The 19,081-nt window shown below is 39.9% G+C and overlaps 1 protein-coding gene across 2 annotated transcripts in view; it reads left to right on the top strand.

Moving 5' to 3' along the window:
* ERMP1 (endoplasmic reticulum metallopeptidase 1) overlaps positions 1-19,081 on the top strand; it is a 54,298-nt gene that overhangs the window by 21,933 nt on the left and 13,284 nt on the right. The window contains exons 5-13 of one of the 2 annotated variants that reach the window (XM_070480453.1): positions 257-403; positions 1,075-1,167; positions 3,533-3,745; positions 6,266-6,486; positions 9,279-9,453; positions 9,826-10,016; positions 14,032-14,184; positions 16,237-16,454; positions 17,028-17,143. In XM_070480453.1, coding sequence (XP_070336554.1) covers positions 257-403; positions 1,075-1,167; positions 3,533-3,745; positions 6,266-6,486; positions 9,279-9,453; positions 9,826-10,016; positions 14,032-14,184; positions 16,237-16,454; positions 17,028-17,143 — 1,527 coding nt within the window. The remainder of the gene's footprint in view (positions 1-256; positions 404-1,074; positions 1,168-3,532; positions 3,746-6,265; positions 6,487-9,278; positions 9,454-9,825; positions 10,017-14,031; positions 14,185-16,236; positions 16,455-17,027; positions 17,144-19,081) is intronic. The other variant, XM_020904592.2, reaches the window with a different exon arrangement.

The following is a 19,081-nucleotide window of genomic DNA, read 5'->3' as shown; positions in this document are numbered from 1 at the left end:
GTGAGTGGTTTTTCATTTTTAAACTTAAACTTTTTATAGTGCTGTTACTATTAAAAGAAATTTTGTTTTCCACAAGGTTATTTTTCATTTAAAAGAATCATACACATTTATCAAAGAAATGTTGAAACATACAGAAAAGAGGATTAAAAAAACAAAACTCTTGACCTGTCTCCCCAAATCACCATAGTAACTATTTTATGTATGTTAAAAAAAAAAATCCAGATTAGCCTCATATTGTTGTCATGTTTCATTTCAGGTCCTGAAAATCCTTGGCTGGTCCAAGCTTATGTCTCAGCAGCTAAACACCCATTTGCTTCAGTGGTGGCTCAGGAGGTTTTCCAGAGTGGAATCATTCCTTCAGATACTGACTTCCGGATCTACAGGGATTTTGGGAACATTCCGGGTATTGTCAATTGCTATGGACTTTTCTGTGACAATGATTAATCAAAAACAAGTCTTTTTGGAAGTTTGTAAGTAAGCAGCGTTTTCTGAGAGCAGATTTTTATGTGAGAACTGTATATTCTGACTCCCTGAAAGAGAGCTCCTGGTCATCTCCTTTTCTTTTAAACTCCAGTTTACTTTATTATTTTTTTTCCCCAACTTACTTTAAATGCTTCCTTTTTCTAGCACATGTCATCTTGGCCCACAGTGTGACAGAAGAACAGGGGAGAACTGTTGAGCGCTTCATTCCCAAAAGATGGTCACAGACCCTTCGGGGTCTTTTTCATCGTTACCTTGCTTTGCCAGCTGCCCTGGGGACTTGCACAGCTTGTTTAACGTGAAAGTTTGGCTCTGGCCCGGGAAGGATGTAGATGGCAAAGTTTTGCTGGCCTCCCATGCCAGTATTCCTACTCCTTACTGTGTGACTTGTAATGCCCCAGTCATTATATATGGAATTATGTATCACAGCTATAGTTCTGTGAGAATTTCATCATTCCTTCAAGAATGTGACAAAGCAGTCATGGTACTGCTCTGATGTCTTTTAGGAATTTAATACATTAAACAAAGAGGCCTTAAATTGAGGTAGATCTTTAAAGTAAAATGACTTTTGTTTTTTTTTCCTGTATGTCTTAGGAATAGACTTAGCTTTTATTGAGAATGGATACATTTATCACACCAAGTATGATACAGCGGACAGAATTCTAACAGATTCCATTCAGAGAGCAGGTTGGTATTCTCATTTAGACTTTTGATATTAAGATGGGATATTATGGATGACCTGTGAGCCTATGACTCTGTGTCCTGTGCATTAGGGAGGCAGTGTATGGTGTGAATGAAGTGGGGTTTTGGAGTTGGATGAGGCTTTGAATTTTAGCCTCGAAGTCTAGTTTAGCAGTTAAGAACGTAAGACTGTTCATTATGAGGAATCTGAAAGGGAGCTGACCTAGGGTTATGCACATACTGCTGAGTACTGAGAGTGTAGCCAAAACGGAAGCTGTACACTGGAGGTGGCACAAGCACATGTTTGGGCAACTTGCCCAGGTATGGAAAAGTTACATTGATCCCAGGTTGGGTGGTGAGGACAGGGGAGCCAGTTATATAGGACAGAGGAGTTAAAATGTTTTCCAGAGACATCAGTAGTAGTCAGGGGAGGTGAGTCTGAGGCTGAGCCTTGCAAAGAGTTAGGATTTGGCAGTGGGAAAGAGCCTGTTCTAGTAAGAGCTCTGCATGAGTAGGGATCGTTTGTGGCGAGGACGGTTAGACTCCAGTGTGAATGGAGGCTGCATTTTTCAGACATAGAGGGAAATGAGGCAGAGGTGTATGGAGGTAGAGAAAGCTGTAGATGGCTTTAAGAGTCAGCAAATGGATGCTGTAGGAATAAGAAGTCATTAAAGGCCTGCATATGTGAATGAATGATGGTTTAAAATGCTGTATGGAGTGTATGGGAGAGAAGGGGACAGAGCCAAGAGTCAGGGCTGTGCCAACAGTGATTTTAGTGTGGAATATGGAGGACCTAGACTGTAGTGCTGGCAAAAGATATACATGAAAGCAAGGGTGGAAAAATAGGTACATTTTGAATGAAAACTCAGCAAGACTTGATAGGTTACATAGCAGGGATGAATCAGATGAATGACAGCAAAGAAGACCTCAGAGGGTAAAGCCTGGCTGGCTGGGGAGAGATGACACCACTGACCATAACTGGACATGGGAAGGTGGCTTTTGCTCAGAGCAGTAGTGAGGAGGGGAAAGAGGCTGTGAACTCTGTCAGACACGAGACAGAGGATGTCTGTGAACTGACAAGATGAAAATGTAGATACGCCATTAGAGACCATGGCAGAACTGGGTACCTGGGTTTGGAAATTAAAGGCATAGTCAAAACCACAGAAGTCTGGAAAATGGAAATGGTTTTTGGAAGAGTGAAACAAACCGAAGCTTAGGGGAAGACACATTTGAAGGCGGCAGGAGAGCCAATAAAAGAAATCCCACAGTGAGACAGTGTGGTGTCTTCAGTGAAAAGAAGAGAAAGTCCAGGATGGAATGAGCATCAGGAAGATATGCCAACCATGCAGAGCTTCTTATAATTCTTCACTGTAGTTTAAACTCAGTCACTGATGGATGTAACAGATACTTACGACGGCCTCTGAGGTGCCAGCTTCCGCCTCATAGTGACTCGGCCGCTCTCAGCTTCATTGCAAAAGACTCTCATTCGTTATTCTGGACACTTTTCCCCTCCTCGGGGCCTTAATCTACATAGGTCTCTAAACAAAATCTCTCCCCCGTCATGGCTCCTATCCATCCTTTAGCTAGAAATTCACTTCCTCAGGTGCTTCCTTGATTTCTCCAACTCCACTAGTCTCCCTGATATGTTCTTAGGGCACTTTCTCCATACTATTTCTTTTTTTAATTCAGATATTATTGATGTTCCTTTTTTTTTAAATATTTATTTATTCGGCTGCATTGGCTCTCCGTTGTGGCACACAGGGGTCTTTGACTGGGGCATGCAGGCTGCCCCAGTTGTGGGCGCAGGCTCCAGAGCGTGGGCTCAGGAGAGTAGTTGTGGCACGAGGACTTAGTTGCCCCATGGCATGTGCGACCTTAGTTCCCTGAACAGGGGTTGAACCTGCATGCCCTGCATTGCAAGGTAGATTCTTAACCACTGGGCCATCAGGGAAGTCCTTATTAATTCTTAATACGTGTGTAATAACTTGTTTGGTGTCTGTGAGCTTCTTGAGGTTCTTGGTTCCCCGCTGAATTTCTATGTCAGAGCAGTGTCCACTACATTAAGTATATGTTAAATGAATAGAGACTGAGAAATAGCTGTTAGGTTTGTCACCAGCAAGGGTGCAGTTGATCAGGGAGTAGCTATAATAAATAGAAGAGAAAGGATGAAGACCAGGTCACTGAGCTTCAAAGCAGAGAAGAAACAGCATAGAGGGCATGGACCTTATAAGAGATATTTAGCAAGAAAAATTGGAGAGAACAGTAGGATGGTAGAAAGCTGTTTTTGTTCGTAGTCTTTCTAGGTACTCCTTGACTCCAACAGTGGATGGTTGTTTCAACTTTGTTACCTTTCATTTCTTTTTACTAATAGGTGACAACATTTTAGCAGTTCTTAAATATCTAGCTACATCTGATATGTTGGCTTCTTCTTCTAAGTATCAACATGGAAACATGGTCTTCTTTGATGTGCTTGGCCTGTTTGTCATCGCCTACCCATCTCGTGTTGGCTCAATAATTAACTATATGGTGGTAATGGCTGTTGTTTTATACCTGGGAAGGAAATTACTGCATCCCAAATATAAAAGTAAGTGTTTTCCTCTAAAACTACAATACTGGATGGGTATAGAATTTACCTAAAGTTTTTTGGCACTTTTCTTGTATCTTTCCAAGAAGTTACAAATCTTAAGAAAAATACCATTTGATTTACACTGTTGTAAGAAATTTCTTACATAAAGGACAGAAATGGTATGGACCTAACAGAAGCAGAAAATATTAAGAAGAGGTGGCAAGAATACGCAGAAGAATTATACAAAAAAGATCTTAATGACCTAGATAACCACGATGGTGTGATCACTCACCTAGAGCCAGATATCCTGGAATTGAAGTCAAGTCGGCTTTAGGAAGCATAACTACAAACAAAGCTAATGGAGGTGATGGAATTCCAGTTGAGCCATTTCAGATCCTAAAAGATGATGCTGTGAAAGTGCTGCACTCAGTATGCCAGGAAATTTGGAAAACGCAGCAATGGCCACAGGACTGGAAAAGGTCAGTTTTCATTCTAATCCCAAAGAAAGGCAATGCTAAAGACTGTTCAAACTACTGCACAATTGCACTCATCTCACACGCTAGCAAAGTAATGCTCAGAATTCTCCAAGTGAGACTTCAACAGTACATGAACTGAGAACTTCCAGATGTTCAGGCTGGATTTAGAAAAGGCAGAGGAACCAGAGAGCAAATTGCCAGTATCTGTTGGATAGAAAAAGCAAGAGAGTTCCAGAAAAACATCTACTTCTGCTTTATTGACTACACCAAAGCCTTTGACTGTGTGGATCACAACAGATTGTGGAAAAATCCTTCAGGAGATGGGACTGCCTCTGCCAACCTGAGCTGCCTCCTGAGAAATCTGTATGCACATCAAGAAGCAACAGTTAGAACCAGACATGGAACAACAGAGTGGTTCTAAGTTGGGAAAGGAGTATGTCAAGGCTGTATATTGTCACCCTGATTATTTAACTTATATGAAGAGTATATCATGCGAAATGCTGGGCTGGATGAAGCACAAGCTGAAATCAAGATTTCTGGGAGAAATATCAATAACCTCACATATGCAGATGACACCACCTTTATGGCAGAAAGCGAAGAGGAACTAAAGAGCCTCTTGATGAAAGTGAAAGAGGAGAGTGAAAAAGCTGGCTTAAAACTCAGCATTCAAAGAACCAAGATCCTGGCATTTGGTCCCATCATTCATGGCAAATAGATGGGGAAACGATGGATCAGTGACAGACTTTATTTTCTTGGGCTCCAAAATCACTCAGGTGGTGACTGCAGCTGTGCAATTAAAAGATGCCTGCTCCCTGGAAGAAAGCTATGACAAAGCTAGACATCATATTAAAAAGCAGAGACATTACTTTGCTGACAAAGGTCCATCTAGTCAAAGCTCTGGTTTTTCCAGTAGTCTTGTATGGATGTGAGAGTTGGACCATAAAGAAAGCTGAGCAGCGAAGAACTGATGCTTTTGAACTATGGTGTTGGAGAAGATTCTTCTGCTGAGTCCCTTGGACTGTGCAAGATCAAACTAGTCAATCCTAAAGGAAATGAGTCCTGAATATTCACTGGAAGGACTGATGTTGAAGCTGAAACTTCAATATTTTGACCACCTGATGCAAAGAACTGACTCACTGGAAAAGGCCCTGATGCTTTGGAAGACTGAAGGCAGGAGGAGAAGGGAACGACATCCATCAGGTGGTTGGATGGCATTACCGACTTGGTGGACATGAGTTTGAGCAAGCTCTGGGAGTTGGTGATGGACAGGGAAGTCTGGCATGTTGCAGTCCATGGGGTCGCAAAGAGTTGGATACAACTGAGCAACTGAACTGAAGAAATTTCTAAATGAGTATCAGGTTGATATGCTCATTATACTTTTAGTCTTGGTGAGGCATGCAGTTTTTATGTACTTATGCACTTCATGGAAGTACTTCAAAAGCTTGTAGAAAATGGTTTGTAAGTATTGACTTTTAGTGAAGAGTCCCCTTAAAAAATGTCCACATTGCAGACCAGTAGCACCCTGTTCTGGAGTATGAATGAACTGCTTGTGGTTAAATTGGTCTGCTTCTGCTTGAACTATTTTATAGTCTTTAAGTTAGTGTGTGCTGTTAGCTGGTCAGATATTTAGCAGTGATTTAAATATTCCTTAATCACTGGTTATTTTCTCATGCTGCTTCTCTTCCTGTGTTAGTTTCTTTTGGTAAGATTTTATATGTAACATTGCATTCCATTTTTGCTGTTATTTCAATACACAAAGCATTCCAGAGGTGATAAAACCCAAGATGACTCCCTTTCCCAGTCAGGAATATATCTGAACTTTTCCTGAAGACTTACCTCTTTGGGTCTTTTGTACCCACAGACTCTCAGCAGATGTTCATACTTGAATTGTATTCACTGATACCTTCCTTGTTGTAATGTTTAACAAAGCTTACCCCTAGGAAATTTTAATATTTTCAATTATAGTGGTAAATTTTGTTTTAATGTTTGCTCCTTTAATTTTACTGACTGCTTGTGAAACTGATAAAGACAGTGGTCACTACTCTTGTTTTCTCTCCGACAGCTGCTACCTACACAAAGGACTTCTTCTGTGGACTTGGCATCACTCTGATAAGCTGGTTTACCAGCTTGGTTACAGTTCTCATTATAGCAGTATTCGTCTCCCTTATTGGACAGTCCCTCTCATGGTATAACCACTTCTATGTCTCCGTTTGTCTGTATGGAACTGCAGCTGTAGCCAAAATAATATTCATACATACCCTTGCAAAAAGATTTTATTATGTGGTAAGTTTTGGGCTTTTTTATTGATTTCTTTCTGCCACCTTCCAGAATTGAAGACAAACTCAGGTGGGGTTCCTTATGTTTGACCTTTTGTGACACCAAAAATTGTTTGGCATGGTTATGGAAAAGTGACTCCCAGAACCATGTTGACTTTCTGGAAAACTTCTTATTCTGAGGGTTGCAGACTTTAAATAAATGAGTTTATATGGCTGGCAAACAGTGTTTGGGGTGTGTTAGCGTAGTCTTCTTCTGCTGGCAGCGGCAGTTTTTGTAACCATGATGTTTAATCTGCCAACCTTCCCTGGGGCCACCAGCTGTTTTTATCTGAACAGCTCTGTTCTCCACTGGACTGTCAGCTCCTTGAGGGCAGGGAGGATGAGGTTCAGTGTCCCCCGTGCTTAGGCAGTCTCTGGCACAGAATTGATGCACTATTTTCTGCCTGGATGAGCACTGTATCTAACGCTGCACTGAACATGTTCAGTCTCCTTTACTTTTTCTTTTAACCTGTATGTTGTTGATACAGATTCTGTCAGCATGGTAGGTGGTCTGGGGGTTAATGACACATTGCTGAAGAGAGAAAGGGAAGGGAGATAGAGTTCCAAAATGACATATGCTGTCGTAGAGAAATAGCCGTATTGTCATGGTTTCAACTGTATACATTTGTTTGGTAAAAACAAAGTTAAGTATTAGGTTTGTGAGAGAGCAGGACTAAAAACTGAATAATTAGAGAGCAAGCCACTCTCATGTTCTGGTTTTCTAAGATAATAAAAGGGAAAACCTTTCTTTCTTCCGTCATTTTCAGTATGGCATGTACACACCTGTTTATTTCAGTTTGTCCTGCTGGGGATTAGACTGGAGACATGAAAGATTATAAACAGCATACTTTGACTAGCATGTCTTCAGGAACTGAAGCTTGGTCTCAGTTCAGTTCATGTTGGGATATGGTGTAAGGAGCCTTTCTGTGTGGCAGGCCCTACTGAAGAGATACACTGAGGTTAGCCATCTGTTTATGGTTGAGCCAATACTTATATCTTCATGACTTCAGTTTCCAAAAGAATTACATGATGCGGCTCAATTTCAGGTATTTATTCCTGCTGCAGTGGGATGTAACCAGAGTATGGCTGACTGTTGTTGATATGGCATTGGGGTACAGTAGAGGGTAAGACAGACATGCTTAGTAAAATTCTGTCTAATTTCAGTTGTCCAATTATGAAACTTTGGGCTGAAGGCACAGTAGAAAGAGTAATATTTTCATTTTTGTCTGACACTGTCTTTGAGTACCCAGTGTGTTCCCATCCTCGGGCCTGGTACAGAGATTGGGGACATAGTCTTTTCTTTGAGAAGGTCACAGTCTCAGTTGGGGGATGAAATGATGGGGAAACCACAGTGATTTCAGTGTACTGGGATGAAGTGAAATAGAGTGATAGTTTCACAGTGCTGTAGGATTGTAGGGCCAGGAGAGATGAATTTTGCTTGTGAAGTCAGGAAGGCTTCATGAAGGGGGTGGTGACATTTGAACTGCGTTTTTTGTGGCCTGAGTAGAAGTGTACCAGGGAACTGGTTGATGGGCAAAGGTCAGAATATACAAGATGTGTTTGGGTCACAGGCAATAAAAAGTTCAGTGTGGTGAAGATAAGGTTGATAGAGCATAACCCTAAAAATCACTGGGGCCACAGTTTAAACTTTCTAAGCAGGATATTGAATGAGAAGATTTGTGACTCAGCAGGAACACACTGGTAACAGTATACTTTACCAATGGACTGGAAGGGGGAAAGGGTGATGGAGGTGGGGAGAAGGGAACTAGATTTGAGGGATGTTTGAACTTGGTACAAAGTGGGGACAGTGTAAAACATCTTCAGTTATTACAGTCTTCATTGTTGATGTCTTTGTTTTTAAATATCAGTGGAATTCTGCTTCAAATTGAATCCTGAGAACTATTTTATTCTTTTTAGAGACCATGACTCTTGATTATAGTGTTGAACATATAATATTTTACCGACAATAGCCTATCTTTCATTGTCCAAGGAGGTTTGCCAAGTGACCTTTAGTTTGTTTTGAATCACGTGTGACTGAAACTCTTTTGCACTTTTGAAGTAGGGGCTCTTTTAACAGACATGCCCTGGACTGTATAGAAATGAGAAGGCAGAGGAGAGAGAAAAGCTTAAACATACGTATTTCTGTTTTGGTGTTTGTGCACCGAAATTACAACTTTCATGTTTACACTATTAGAATCACCGGTGTAGAAGTTAAGATGTATAAAGTTCAAAGGCAACTTTCTCCTGAAGAACTCAAGGTGCTGCACAGGAATCCTCAGACTTTCAGACTTCAAAGCTCAAAGTGTTGATCAAACCCCCCATGGCCCTGTGCTCTAAGGGTCCTGCAGTTCTTGAGGCGTGCTGTTGGTGGCGCTGCAACGGCTTATACTGTTCTTCATATGGGTCGTTTCTCTGGTTTGCTTGACATTCTTTGAAAATTTCATGTTAAAAGAGCTTACAGAAGTGAATGTTTTAAGGGAAGTGCTTTCTTTTGCTTTAGAACATTTCCAAAGGTCTCTCAGCCCAGTGGAGGGAAAGCTTATATATGAGTAATGATGTTTTTACCCCAACTTGTTAAATTCTCCTTTCCGGTGCAGCAGTTTGAACTTATTGCTTCATGAGAGGAGGTAGCTTTGTCAGTGTTTACTTCATAGTCTAAAGGATAGACCCTGCTCAAGACAAAATGCAGCTTTTCTGAGCAGTGGAAATTATACTGCAATAAAAGATCTTGATGAGTTGTCTGTATTTTCTTTCTTTCAGAATGCCAGTGGCCAGTATCTGGGAGAAGTATTTTTTGATGTCTCGTTGTTTGTGCACTGTGGGTTCCTTACAGCTCTCACTTACCGGGGGCTCTGCTCTGCATTTATTAGCGCTGTCTGGGTGGCATTCCCGCTGCTCACAAAGCTTTGCGTGCAAAAGGACTTGAAGCAGCATGGTAGGGTATTTTTGATTGCGATACAAATGGGAAATGCCTTAAAATACATTAAGGCTTCCAGAGACTTGTCTCCTTATTTGATTTTCTTGGGTAGGCTTTCAAAATTATTGCTGTTTTAAGATCACACAGATGTTTATCTTATATCCATCATTCTCACATAAATGAACACATGGTAATATATTACATTTTTTGTTTTCTTAATTCGTATTTTACCCTCTCAAAGTGTTTTATCTCTCTTTATAACATATACCAAAAGGCCAAGTCACTGCTAACCTAATTTTTGTTAGGTGTAAAGATACACTGTTGCTATAAAAAGCTATTATCTCACTGGAGAATTTCAGAGATGTATGTTTTCTTTCTCTTTTTCTCTAGGTGCTGGAGGAAAATTTATTGCCTTTTACCTTTTGGGGATGTTTATTCCATATCTGTATGCACTGTACCTCATCTGGGCCGTATTTGAGATGTTTACCCCTATCCTTGGCAGGAGTGGTTCGGAAATTCCACCTGACGTTGTGCTGGCCTCTATTTTGGCTGGTTGTACCATGATTCTCTCATCCTATTTTGTAAGGAAAAACTGTAAAACTTTTTTTTTAATTTCCTTCTTCATTTTATATATAAATATATGATGAGTTTAACCGTGCTATATCTTATGAAATAGCATTGAAGAGCTTCCTTGGTTTCTCAGACTGTAAAGAATCCGCTGAAATGCAAGAGATCTGGGTTCAACCCCTGAGTCGGGAAGATCCCCCTGGAGAAGGAAATGGCAACCCACTCCAGTAGTCTTGGCTGGAGGATTCCATTGACAGAAGAGCCTGGTGGTCTGCAGTCCCATGGGGTTGCAGAGTCGGACACGACCGAGTGGCCAACACTTACTTTCTACTCTTAAGCAAAAGAAATGGTGCATATTGTAGGTTCGGTGTGGTCAGAAAACGTAGAAGGGGGGTTTTGTTGTTATTTTTGCCTTCTCATGCTCCCAAATCCTCTGATGATACTTCTTTTCAGATAGCTTTCAAACCACCTGAATGTGAATGTGTGGAATGAATATCAAGTGAGAAATGGTAGATTGTTTGGTGGTGAATTTTTAGAATGTGTTTTGAACTTACTGACTAGAGGCAAGTGTTAATAAATACGTGGTAGTCTCACTGTTGCTGTTAGAGCTAGTGAAGGGAGACTGATTCTGATGAGGACTTTTCCACTGTCACTCACCTGCCTCACTGCTGGCACCACCAAGGTCCTTGGTGGAGTCTGTGTCCTTAAGTGACACGCTTACAGCACCCAAACATGCCTTCATTTACCGAGTAATGAGGACGTGTCACCGGCCTTGTCATTTTGCTCTGTCAGTGTTCCGGCCTCGGAGAGAGAGTCCTGCCTCTGCCATGCCTGCTTCTCTTCCCAGGGACCCTCCAGAGGGGAGAGGGGGGAAGAAATGGTGCAGAGTGGATAACACCCCCCCTGCTGGAGCAAGCTGCAGGCGGAGCTCTGCCCTTAGCATGGTGTCAGCACTCCCCTGTTCTGTGGTTCTTTTCATTACAGTTCCTAAGAGTAAGACATACCTGTCTTACTTGAATACCTGTAGTTATACTCTGAGACTTGAGGCTAGCAGACAAAACAGAAAAAGTAGTTAGGACTCTTAGAATTCTTTCCTCCATGGAGATAATAATGAGCTTTTCACACAGATACAGTAAAAGGCATCTCATGTGAAGACTAAGATCTAGGAACCAGAGATATGGTCAGCACTATCCATGGAAGGCCCTTCAACAGAGTTTGTCCTTGTTTAGTCACTAAGTCGTGTCCGACTCTTTGTGAGCCCATGGCCTGTAGCCAGCCAGGTTCTGCTACCCATGGGATTTTCCAGGGAAGAATACTGGAGTGGGTTGCCATTTCCTTCTCCAAAATAACCAATAAATAGCTGTGTATGTGACTGTGTCTGCAGCCCTGTAGAGTAATTCTTATACACAGAACTGTTTAACTATTAATACCATGGTTAAGTCTTTACTGGTATTTGCAGGGATGGATGGAAAATTCTGAAGTGCTCTTTGTCCTCTTCAAAGCTTACTTCTCTTGGTTTTAATGTTAAGCCTTTAAATCCTCTGTGTTTCTTGATAGGTTGGCTGTTGTGAGAATTAAAGGAGTTTGTAGTGTCATCACATGGAGATTAGGTTTAATCTAGAGTAAGCGAAATTATGAACTGGATCCTCCAACCCCCAAATGTATTTAAATCATCGTCCATGAATGAAGGCTCTTAATACTCATAAAAGATGATCAAAATGTGGGGCATTTCAGATCAGTTCAGTATGAACCGGGGACAAAAAGAACCCTGAAAACTGGGAGTGACTCCAAAGCATGGACATCTTTGAAACCATAAGCAACTAGATTAAAGTTATTATCTTCTAAATTATATTTTATTTGGAAAGCTTTTGGAAAGTGCCTCTTCGAGTATTTTAAGCTCGAATTTGATTGTCATCATACTGTGAGATAACTCTGCTGCTCTTTGATGCTGTGGGTTACCATTCTCTTCACTCTTCTTATTTGTGTGTACCTGTGTTATAGATAGTGGCTTTTTAATAGAGTGAGCCTTTTCTTCTTGGGTAGTGGAGAACTGAACCACATGCATACTTCTGAGAGCTTTTCTCTTAGTCTGTGGGGATTTATTAAATATAATTTGCTAGGAAGCAATTAAATTGCTGTCAAATGACTGGTTAACAGGTTTCTGGGAGTTATCTTGTGCTGGGGTCGTCGTGGTTATATTGATTACATAAGACTACTGATAGGAGTGGGACCAGGAGGAAACTGTCAGAGAGAAACAGAAAAAGCCAGTACACACTGGACATTGCATAGTCCCTTCTCATGCTTCTCTTCATTTTAATTCACACCCATTTTGGAACCTAGAGTGGTATCAGATATAATATTTAAGACAAAAGATAGTGACATTTAAGACAGTGGGATCCAGATACATTGTTATTTAGGCCATTCTCTTCTTCCTTCTCTCCCTCTGTGATCACCTTTTCATTTATCACCATTACCAAACCTCTTCCAGAAGGTGGACACAAGAGGCAGAAAAGATGAGCCTCATAACATGGAGAAGAGAGAATGTGGATGTGGGAACTGTAGCCTAACCGGAAGCTGTAGGACAGCTCTAGGTAGCAGCAGGGTGGAGAATGGCAGGAACCACAGGGAGGTTTTATCTGGACCCACACAACTCTGTACCGAAACCTAACCAGCCTTCCACTGGAGGCGAAACTCATTACGTGGCAGGATATTTGATACTGATACTGTTCTAAGGAGCCACATTTTAAATATTGTGACTCTTAGGAGGAAGAGGGACAGACAGGGTAACAAATTGTGTTTTGCTAACTCACTACCCTAAATCCTTGGGTACTTTTTCTCCTTTCTGGCTCCAGTGTGAAAATATAAGGCCAGTACTCCTTTGCTGGAGATTACTCTGGATGGCATATGTTACACTGTAGATATAAAATCTTTTTATTAGTTTCATATAGTTGAATACTTGGAATGAATCATTTTTCATTTTCATCTCAAAAACACATTTTCACCTTTATGTTCTTCACTTTTCTTCTTATTGACCCTGGGAGGGTAGCTGATAAGGGAAGCAGGGATTAGGTCATTGTTTCTTGGAGTGGCTCCTTCAGAACCCCTAGGGGATCTGTGGACATATTCTATGAGTTGTGTGTCCTCCAAAACTTTAATTCAGTGATTTCATTACAATTAAGAAACTAATATAAGTATATTTAGGACTTTCAGGATGCCCATCTTGAGACTGAGCCACTTGTTTTCCTGCCCAAGTTCAGATCTGCTGTTTTGTGTTGGCTTTGGTTAACTTGGCAGTGAAAAGAGCAGAATGACTTTTACTTTCCCAGTTTGTTTCAGTTTTCAGAGTTTTGTTTTTTTTGCAATTGAACTAAAAGTTGATTTATGATAAAAGTTGATTTATGATACTGTGTAAGCTTCAGGTGCAGAACTACTTTTATAGCAGTTTTTCTTTACATGCAGGGCAGTCTTGAAGGTGCATCTAAATGCTCATTTAGGTGAATCTAGGCATGTTATGAAAGCATTACAAATAGAACTTGAGTTTTGTTTTGAAATAGGCCTGCTTACTTGCATAAAAGGTTACTTCTTTAATAAAATCATGTCATGATGTCTTTAAACAGTTAAATAGTTAATACAGTTAAATAGTTGTTAATATAGTTAAATAGTTGTCTGCTGTAGTGTTGGCTGCAGAGTATTGATAGAAATAAAAAACGGCCACTGTTTGACTGACAGATGACCATGCTGTAATCTCTTGACTGAGCAGAGCCCCTGTCTCAGTTTCCCTGTTCCCCCTCACTGCCTTGCTGCCTGTCAAGAAGTCTGCGTACTGTCTCCATGGTGCTGGCATCTCTCATTTATTTAGACTCGACTTGTGATGGAAATCCCTTATAAGGAGTGCTTGGTGTACCGGAAGCTGGAGTGTGTTAGCACATGCTGATACATGTCCTTCATTATCTGCTGCAATGCCTGTTAGAAAGTCACTAAAACCACTTTTCCTGCCAGTGGTTAATTTTTCTGTTTTTGTGTTTTTAGATTAACTTCATCTACCTTGCCAAAAGCACAAAAAGAACAATGCTAAGTTTAACTTTGGTATGTACAGTTACATTCCTCCTTGTTTGCAGTGGAACTTTTTTCCCGTACAGCTCCAACCCTGCCAGTCCAAAGCCAAAGAGAGTGTTTCTTCAGGTAAGAGTGATTTTGTGTGACCTATTTGAGATTCTGGACAGGAAAGGTTTATAGTATTTTGAGTTTCACTGGTCAACAGTAAAGCTCAAAACACATAAGTGACTTTTCTACTGTTGACCTGTTAATTGTACCTTGACTATTTTGTGTAAGGCATTGAGGAAAAGATTGACCATCAAGAGGCATTCTGATTAGCTAGAAACCCTTCTCCCAAGGGACTGAAAGGAAACCTGTTTGTTTTTTTACTACTGTTCAGATTACAAAAATGTATTTAGAAAAATGAGCACATATATGTATCATGAAGTAATGAACTGTTAGAAATACAGATTGTAAAGCTGTCTGCAGACTGAGTAAAAATATGAACTCCTATCAACTGGCAAAAGGAAACAGATTCTTTAACATGCTAGTAAGACTGATCTTAGGTAATATTCAAGGTAATACGGGATAGTGAAAGTATAACAACTTAGATATTAATAGAATGAGATTTGCAACTTTCTTAGATTTCAGGTTTTTCTGCAAACTTTTTAGAGCTGGTAAAAAACAGGAAAAAGAACTTAAGTCATCTTATTTTCAGTCTTCCTGTAAGAGGGAATGGAGTGGCCAAACAGAAAAGCCAAGAGTCATAACCTTGATTACTATTCAAAGACTTGAGTAAGTTAATAATAATATGTTTGAACTTAAATATCAGAGAGGAGATTTCGAGGAAGAGCCAACTATTCCTTGTTTACAGACCTGTAGAACAGTGATCCATTTTTATGTGACAGATGTTACATCAGTAATCATTAGGAGAAACTAGACTTTTATTATTTTAAAAAAACTCCTGTCCTGATTTGTTTTGGGGTTCTCTTCTTCCCCAGTTTCAGAACTTGGCAGACGTTTCCTATAAAGGGCCAGGTAATATTTCAGGCTCTGCCAGCTGGTCTCTGTTTTAGCCACTCTGTTTTTACAGAGTGAAACCTGCCATGGACAATACCAGCAGATGCATGTTCCAGTAAAGCTTTATTTATAAAAATAGTAGCAGGCCATTTGGCCTGTGGGCTTTGGTTTACCCCTGCCCTTTGTTCTGTTTCTTTTCAAATTTGATATTCTTCAGGGTGGTTTCTGCTGTCAATAGAGCTATTCAGGATGGAGCAAGGTGCCTTTTCATTCTGTTAGGCACAGGTCTGTCATCTAGTGGTGAGCTGTGATTTCTGTTTTTCTTTGCACATGAATTAGCTTCATGTAACAGACTGAAAGGGAAAGGGGTGTGTGTGTGTGTGTGTGTTTCTTTTAAATAAGACCTTTTAGGAGTTTTAGTGTTCACGTGTTTTAAATCTGAAATAGTTGGTTTTCAAAAAAAATTTGTATGAAATACAAATATAGCAGTATATTTGTAAGAAACAGTAAAACAATCATCTTGAATTTAAAAGATCATTAGTTGCACCTTAGAAAACCCTTGTGTTCCCTTCTTAATCCCAAGTCTTTTGCTCCTCTCCTTACCACCCGCCAAAGTACTATCTTAAAGGTTGCAGTTAACCATCACTGTGCCACATACGTATGAATCTCTAAGCAACATAGAAGTCTGGCTTGTTTTTGAGCTTCTTGTAGATAAAGCCAAACCAAAAATACTCTTTGCTGACTTGCTTCTTATTGCCCAGCAGCATGTCAGCGTGTTCCAGGATGAACTCTGTCACTGTAGTTCATTATTCTCCATTGCTGCATAGACTTCTGTTCTAGGATGACACCCTAATTTATTTGTCTATTCTGCTATCAGTGGACATTTGGGTTATATCCAGCTTTTGCTCATATAGACAGTGCGGAACCAACACTCTTGTACCCTGTTCACGTTTCTCTGAGGTCCACACTCAGGAGTGGAGTTGCTGGCGTGCAGGGTATGTGCATGCTGACTTTACTAGGCGATGCTAAGCAGTCTCCTGAAGTGTTGGTGCCCAGTGGTATGTGAGGGTTCCCGTTGCTCGGTAGCCTCTTCATCTCTTGGTTTTGTTACCTAGTCATTTTCGTCCATGTGGGGCAGGGATGTGGGTGAAGGAGTTCAAACAGTACTTTCCTCATCAGGCTTGTTCTTCTCAGCATATAACCAGAACGTTTCATGGTCTGGATGGAAACGTAGTTAAACGGGACTCTGGAGTGTGGATCAACGCATTTGATTATACAGGCATGTCCCACATAACACCTCACATTTCTGAAATCAACGACACCGTCCGAGCTGACTGTGAGGAGAGCGCCCCGCTCTGTGGCTTCCCCTGGTATCTGCCCGTGCACTTCCTCATCAGGTCGGTTCATCACTTCTCTCCTTTGAGATGGGGGTAGTGTGTTCTCAGTTCCTATCACTATGCCGGTACTGTTATTTAAACTGGTTAACGTAGAAGTTGAGTGCTGTTTATATTATTTTTTTTAATATCACTACAAAAGCTCCGATATTACTACAGATAAAGCACTCGGAAGTTTTTTTTTTTCCCTTTCAAAATTCTGCTTTTTCAAATTTAGGATGTCTTTCCTCTAGAAACCTGAATAGTTACAAAGGGTAGCCCTCTTAACTGGTCTAACAGATAGCAAGCAGCTAAGCATAAGTTTCTAATTGTTTTATTTTTTGGACATTTAATGGTTTGGCAGTGAAGGAATGGAGGAAAAGAAATAGTATGGGTAATGGAACTCAGATCACCTGGGATCCTTGTTCTTCAGGAAGGTTTTACGGCACAATAACCTGAGCTTCAGAGAAACTGACATTGTTTATCATCATTTCCATCATAGTTTATGTGTTTATTATATTCTGAGTGTGTCCATGAGTTATAGCTAGAAGTTAATCAATAAAGCAACCTAAATATTGAAGTTACCTTTCCAAATAGGAAAAACTGGTATCTTCCTGCCCCAGAAGTCTCTCCAAGAGAACCTGCTCATTTCAGACTTGTATCCAAAGAACAGACACCCTGGGATTCCATAAAGCTGACCTTTGAAGCAACAGGTAAGTCAGATGATAGTTTTTTTCTTCTATCACTTCTTAAAAATTTCAATACGCACGTTTAGTTTTTCCTCAAATTTATAATAGTGACCAGCAACTTAGGAAGAACTTAGCGTTTTTAAAAGCAATTGAAGCTGGTTATGATTTTTAAAAATAAAATGTAATACTTTATTTTTTAGAGCAGTTTAGAAAATGTTTACAGAAAAATTTGAGCAGAAAGTACAAAAATTCCCCATGTCTGCCCCCCCACCCTCCAGCTTCCCTTATTATTCTCCTTTTGCATTAAGTGTGGAACATATCTTATCATTGATGAGCCAATATTGATACATTATTAATAACAAAAGTCCTTAGTTTATTGTTTGTGTTGCTTACTTCTGTGGGTTGTGACAAATGCATACTGTCATGTATTCACTATTACAATATCACACAGCATAGATTCACCGCCCCCCCTCGGTGACCCTTTGTTCACTGCCTCTGGCAACCACTGACCTTTTACCATATCCAGTTTTGCCTTTTCCAGAATATCATATAGCTTGGAAGTTTACTTGGTACCCTTTCCAGATTGGCTTCTTTTATTTAGTAATTTGCATTTAAGGTGCTTTTATGTCTTTTAATGGCTTGATAGCTTATTTCTTTCTATTGCTGTGAATGTACCACAGTTTATCTGCTGATCTGTTGAAGAATATCTTGGTTGTTTCCAGTTTTTGGTAATTCTGAATAAAGTTGCTATAAACGTGCAGACTTTTGTGTAAAATAAGTTTTCAACTCATTTGGATAAATATCTAGGAGTGCAATTGCTGGACTGTACAATAAGCCTATATTTACCTTTGTAAGAAGCTGCCGAAGTGTTTTCCAAAGTATGAATTCCTACCAGCAATGAATGTGAGTTCTTGTTGTTCTATATTCTCACCAGCATTGGTGCTATTAGTGTTTTGAATGTTAGCCATTCTCATAGATGTGTAGTGGTATCTCGTTACTGTTTTGTCATTCTCTAATGACATATATGTTGTTAGCATCTTTTCATACTTATTTGCCATGTGTATAACTTCTTTGGTGAGGTGTCTATTCTGATCTTTTGTCCATTTATTAATTTATTGTTGAGATTTAAGAGTTCTTTATATATGGGTATAAGTCCTTTATCATGTGTTTTGCAAATATTTTCTCCCACTTTGTATTTTCATATCTTAACAAAGGTTTTTTAAAGAGCATAAGAGTTTTAAATTATTGAAGTCCAACTTACTTTTTTTAATGGAATGCACTTTTGGTGTTGTATCTAAAAGTCATTGCCAAACCCAAGGTCTCTAAATTTTCTCTGATGTTACCTTCCAGAAGTTTTAAGATTCTGCTTTTTACACTTATGTCTGTGATACGTTTGGAACTAAATTTTTGCGAAAGGTATACAGTCTGTGTCTAGATTCATTTTTTTGCATTTGTACCAGTATCATTTGTTGAAGACTATCCTGTCTCCACTGAGTTGCCTTTCTTAGTCAAAGATCAGTTGACTATATTTATGTGGGACTATTTTGGGCTCTATTTTATTCTGTTTCTCTATTCCTTTTCCATCACTGCACTGTCTTGATTTCTGTAACTTTATAGTATTTCTTGAAGTTGGGTAATGTCGTTGTCTCGACTTTACTTTTCTTCAGTATATTGCTTATTTCCTGTCTTTTGTCTTTCCATATATCAATTTGGCAATACCCGCAAAATAGCTTTTTGTGATTTTGATTGGAATGGCATTGAACCTACGGATCAAGTTCAGGAAAATGACATCGTTACTGACTCTTCTGATCCATGACATGGAATCTCTCCATTTATATCTGACTTATGTAGGTTCACACTTTTGCTCATATCTTGTGAGATTTATACCTCAGTATGTAATTTTTGAGGTGCTAATGTAAATAGTATTGCTCACTGCTGGTATATAGGAAAGCAACTGACTTC

The sequence above is a fragment of the Odocoileus virginianus genome, chromosome 18 (assembly GCF_023699985.2).
Source record: "Odocoileus virginianus isolate 20LAN1187 ecotype Illinois chromosome 18, Ovbor_1.2, whole genome shotgun sequence".
Lineage (NCBI taxonomy): Eukaryota > Metazoa > Chordata > Mammalia > Artiodactyla > Cervidae > Odocoileus > Odocoileus virginianus.
Note: the sequence above shows the minus strand (reverse complement) of the source record. Positions and strands in the feature narration are given on the sequence as shown.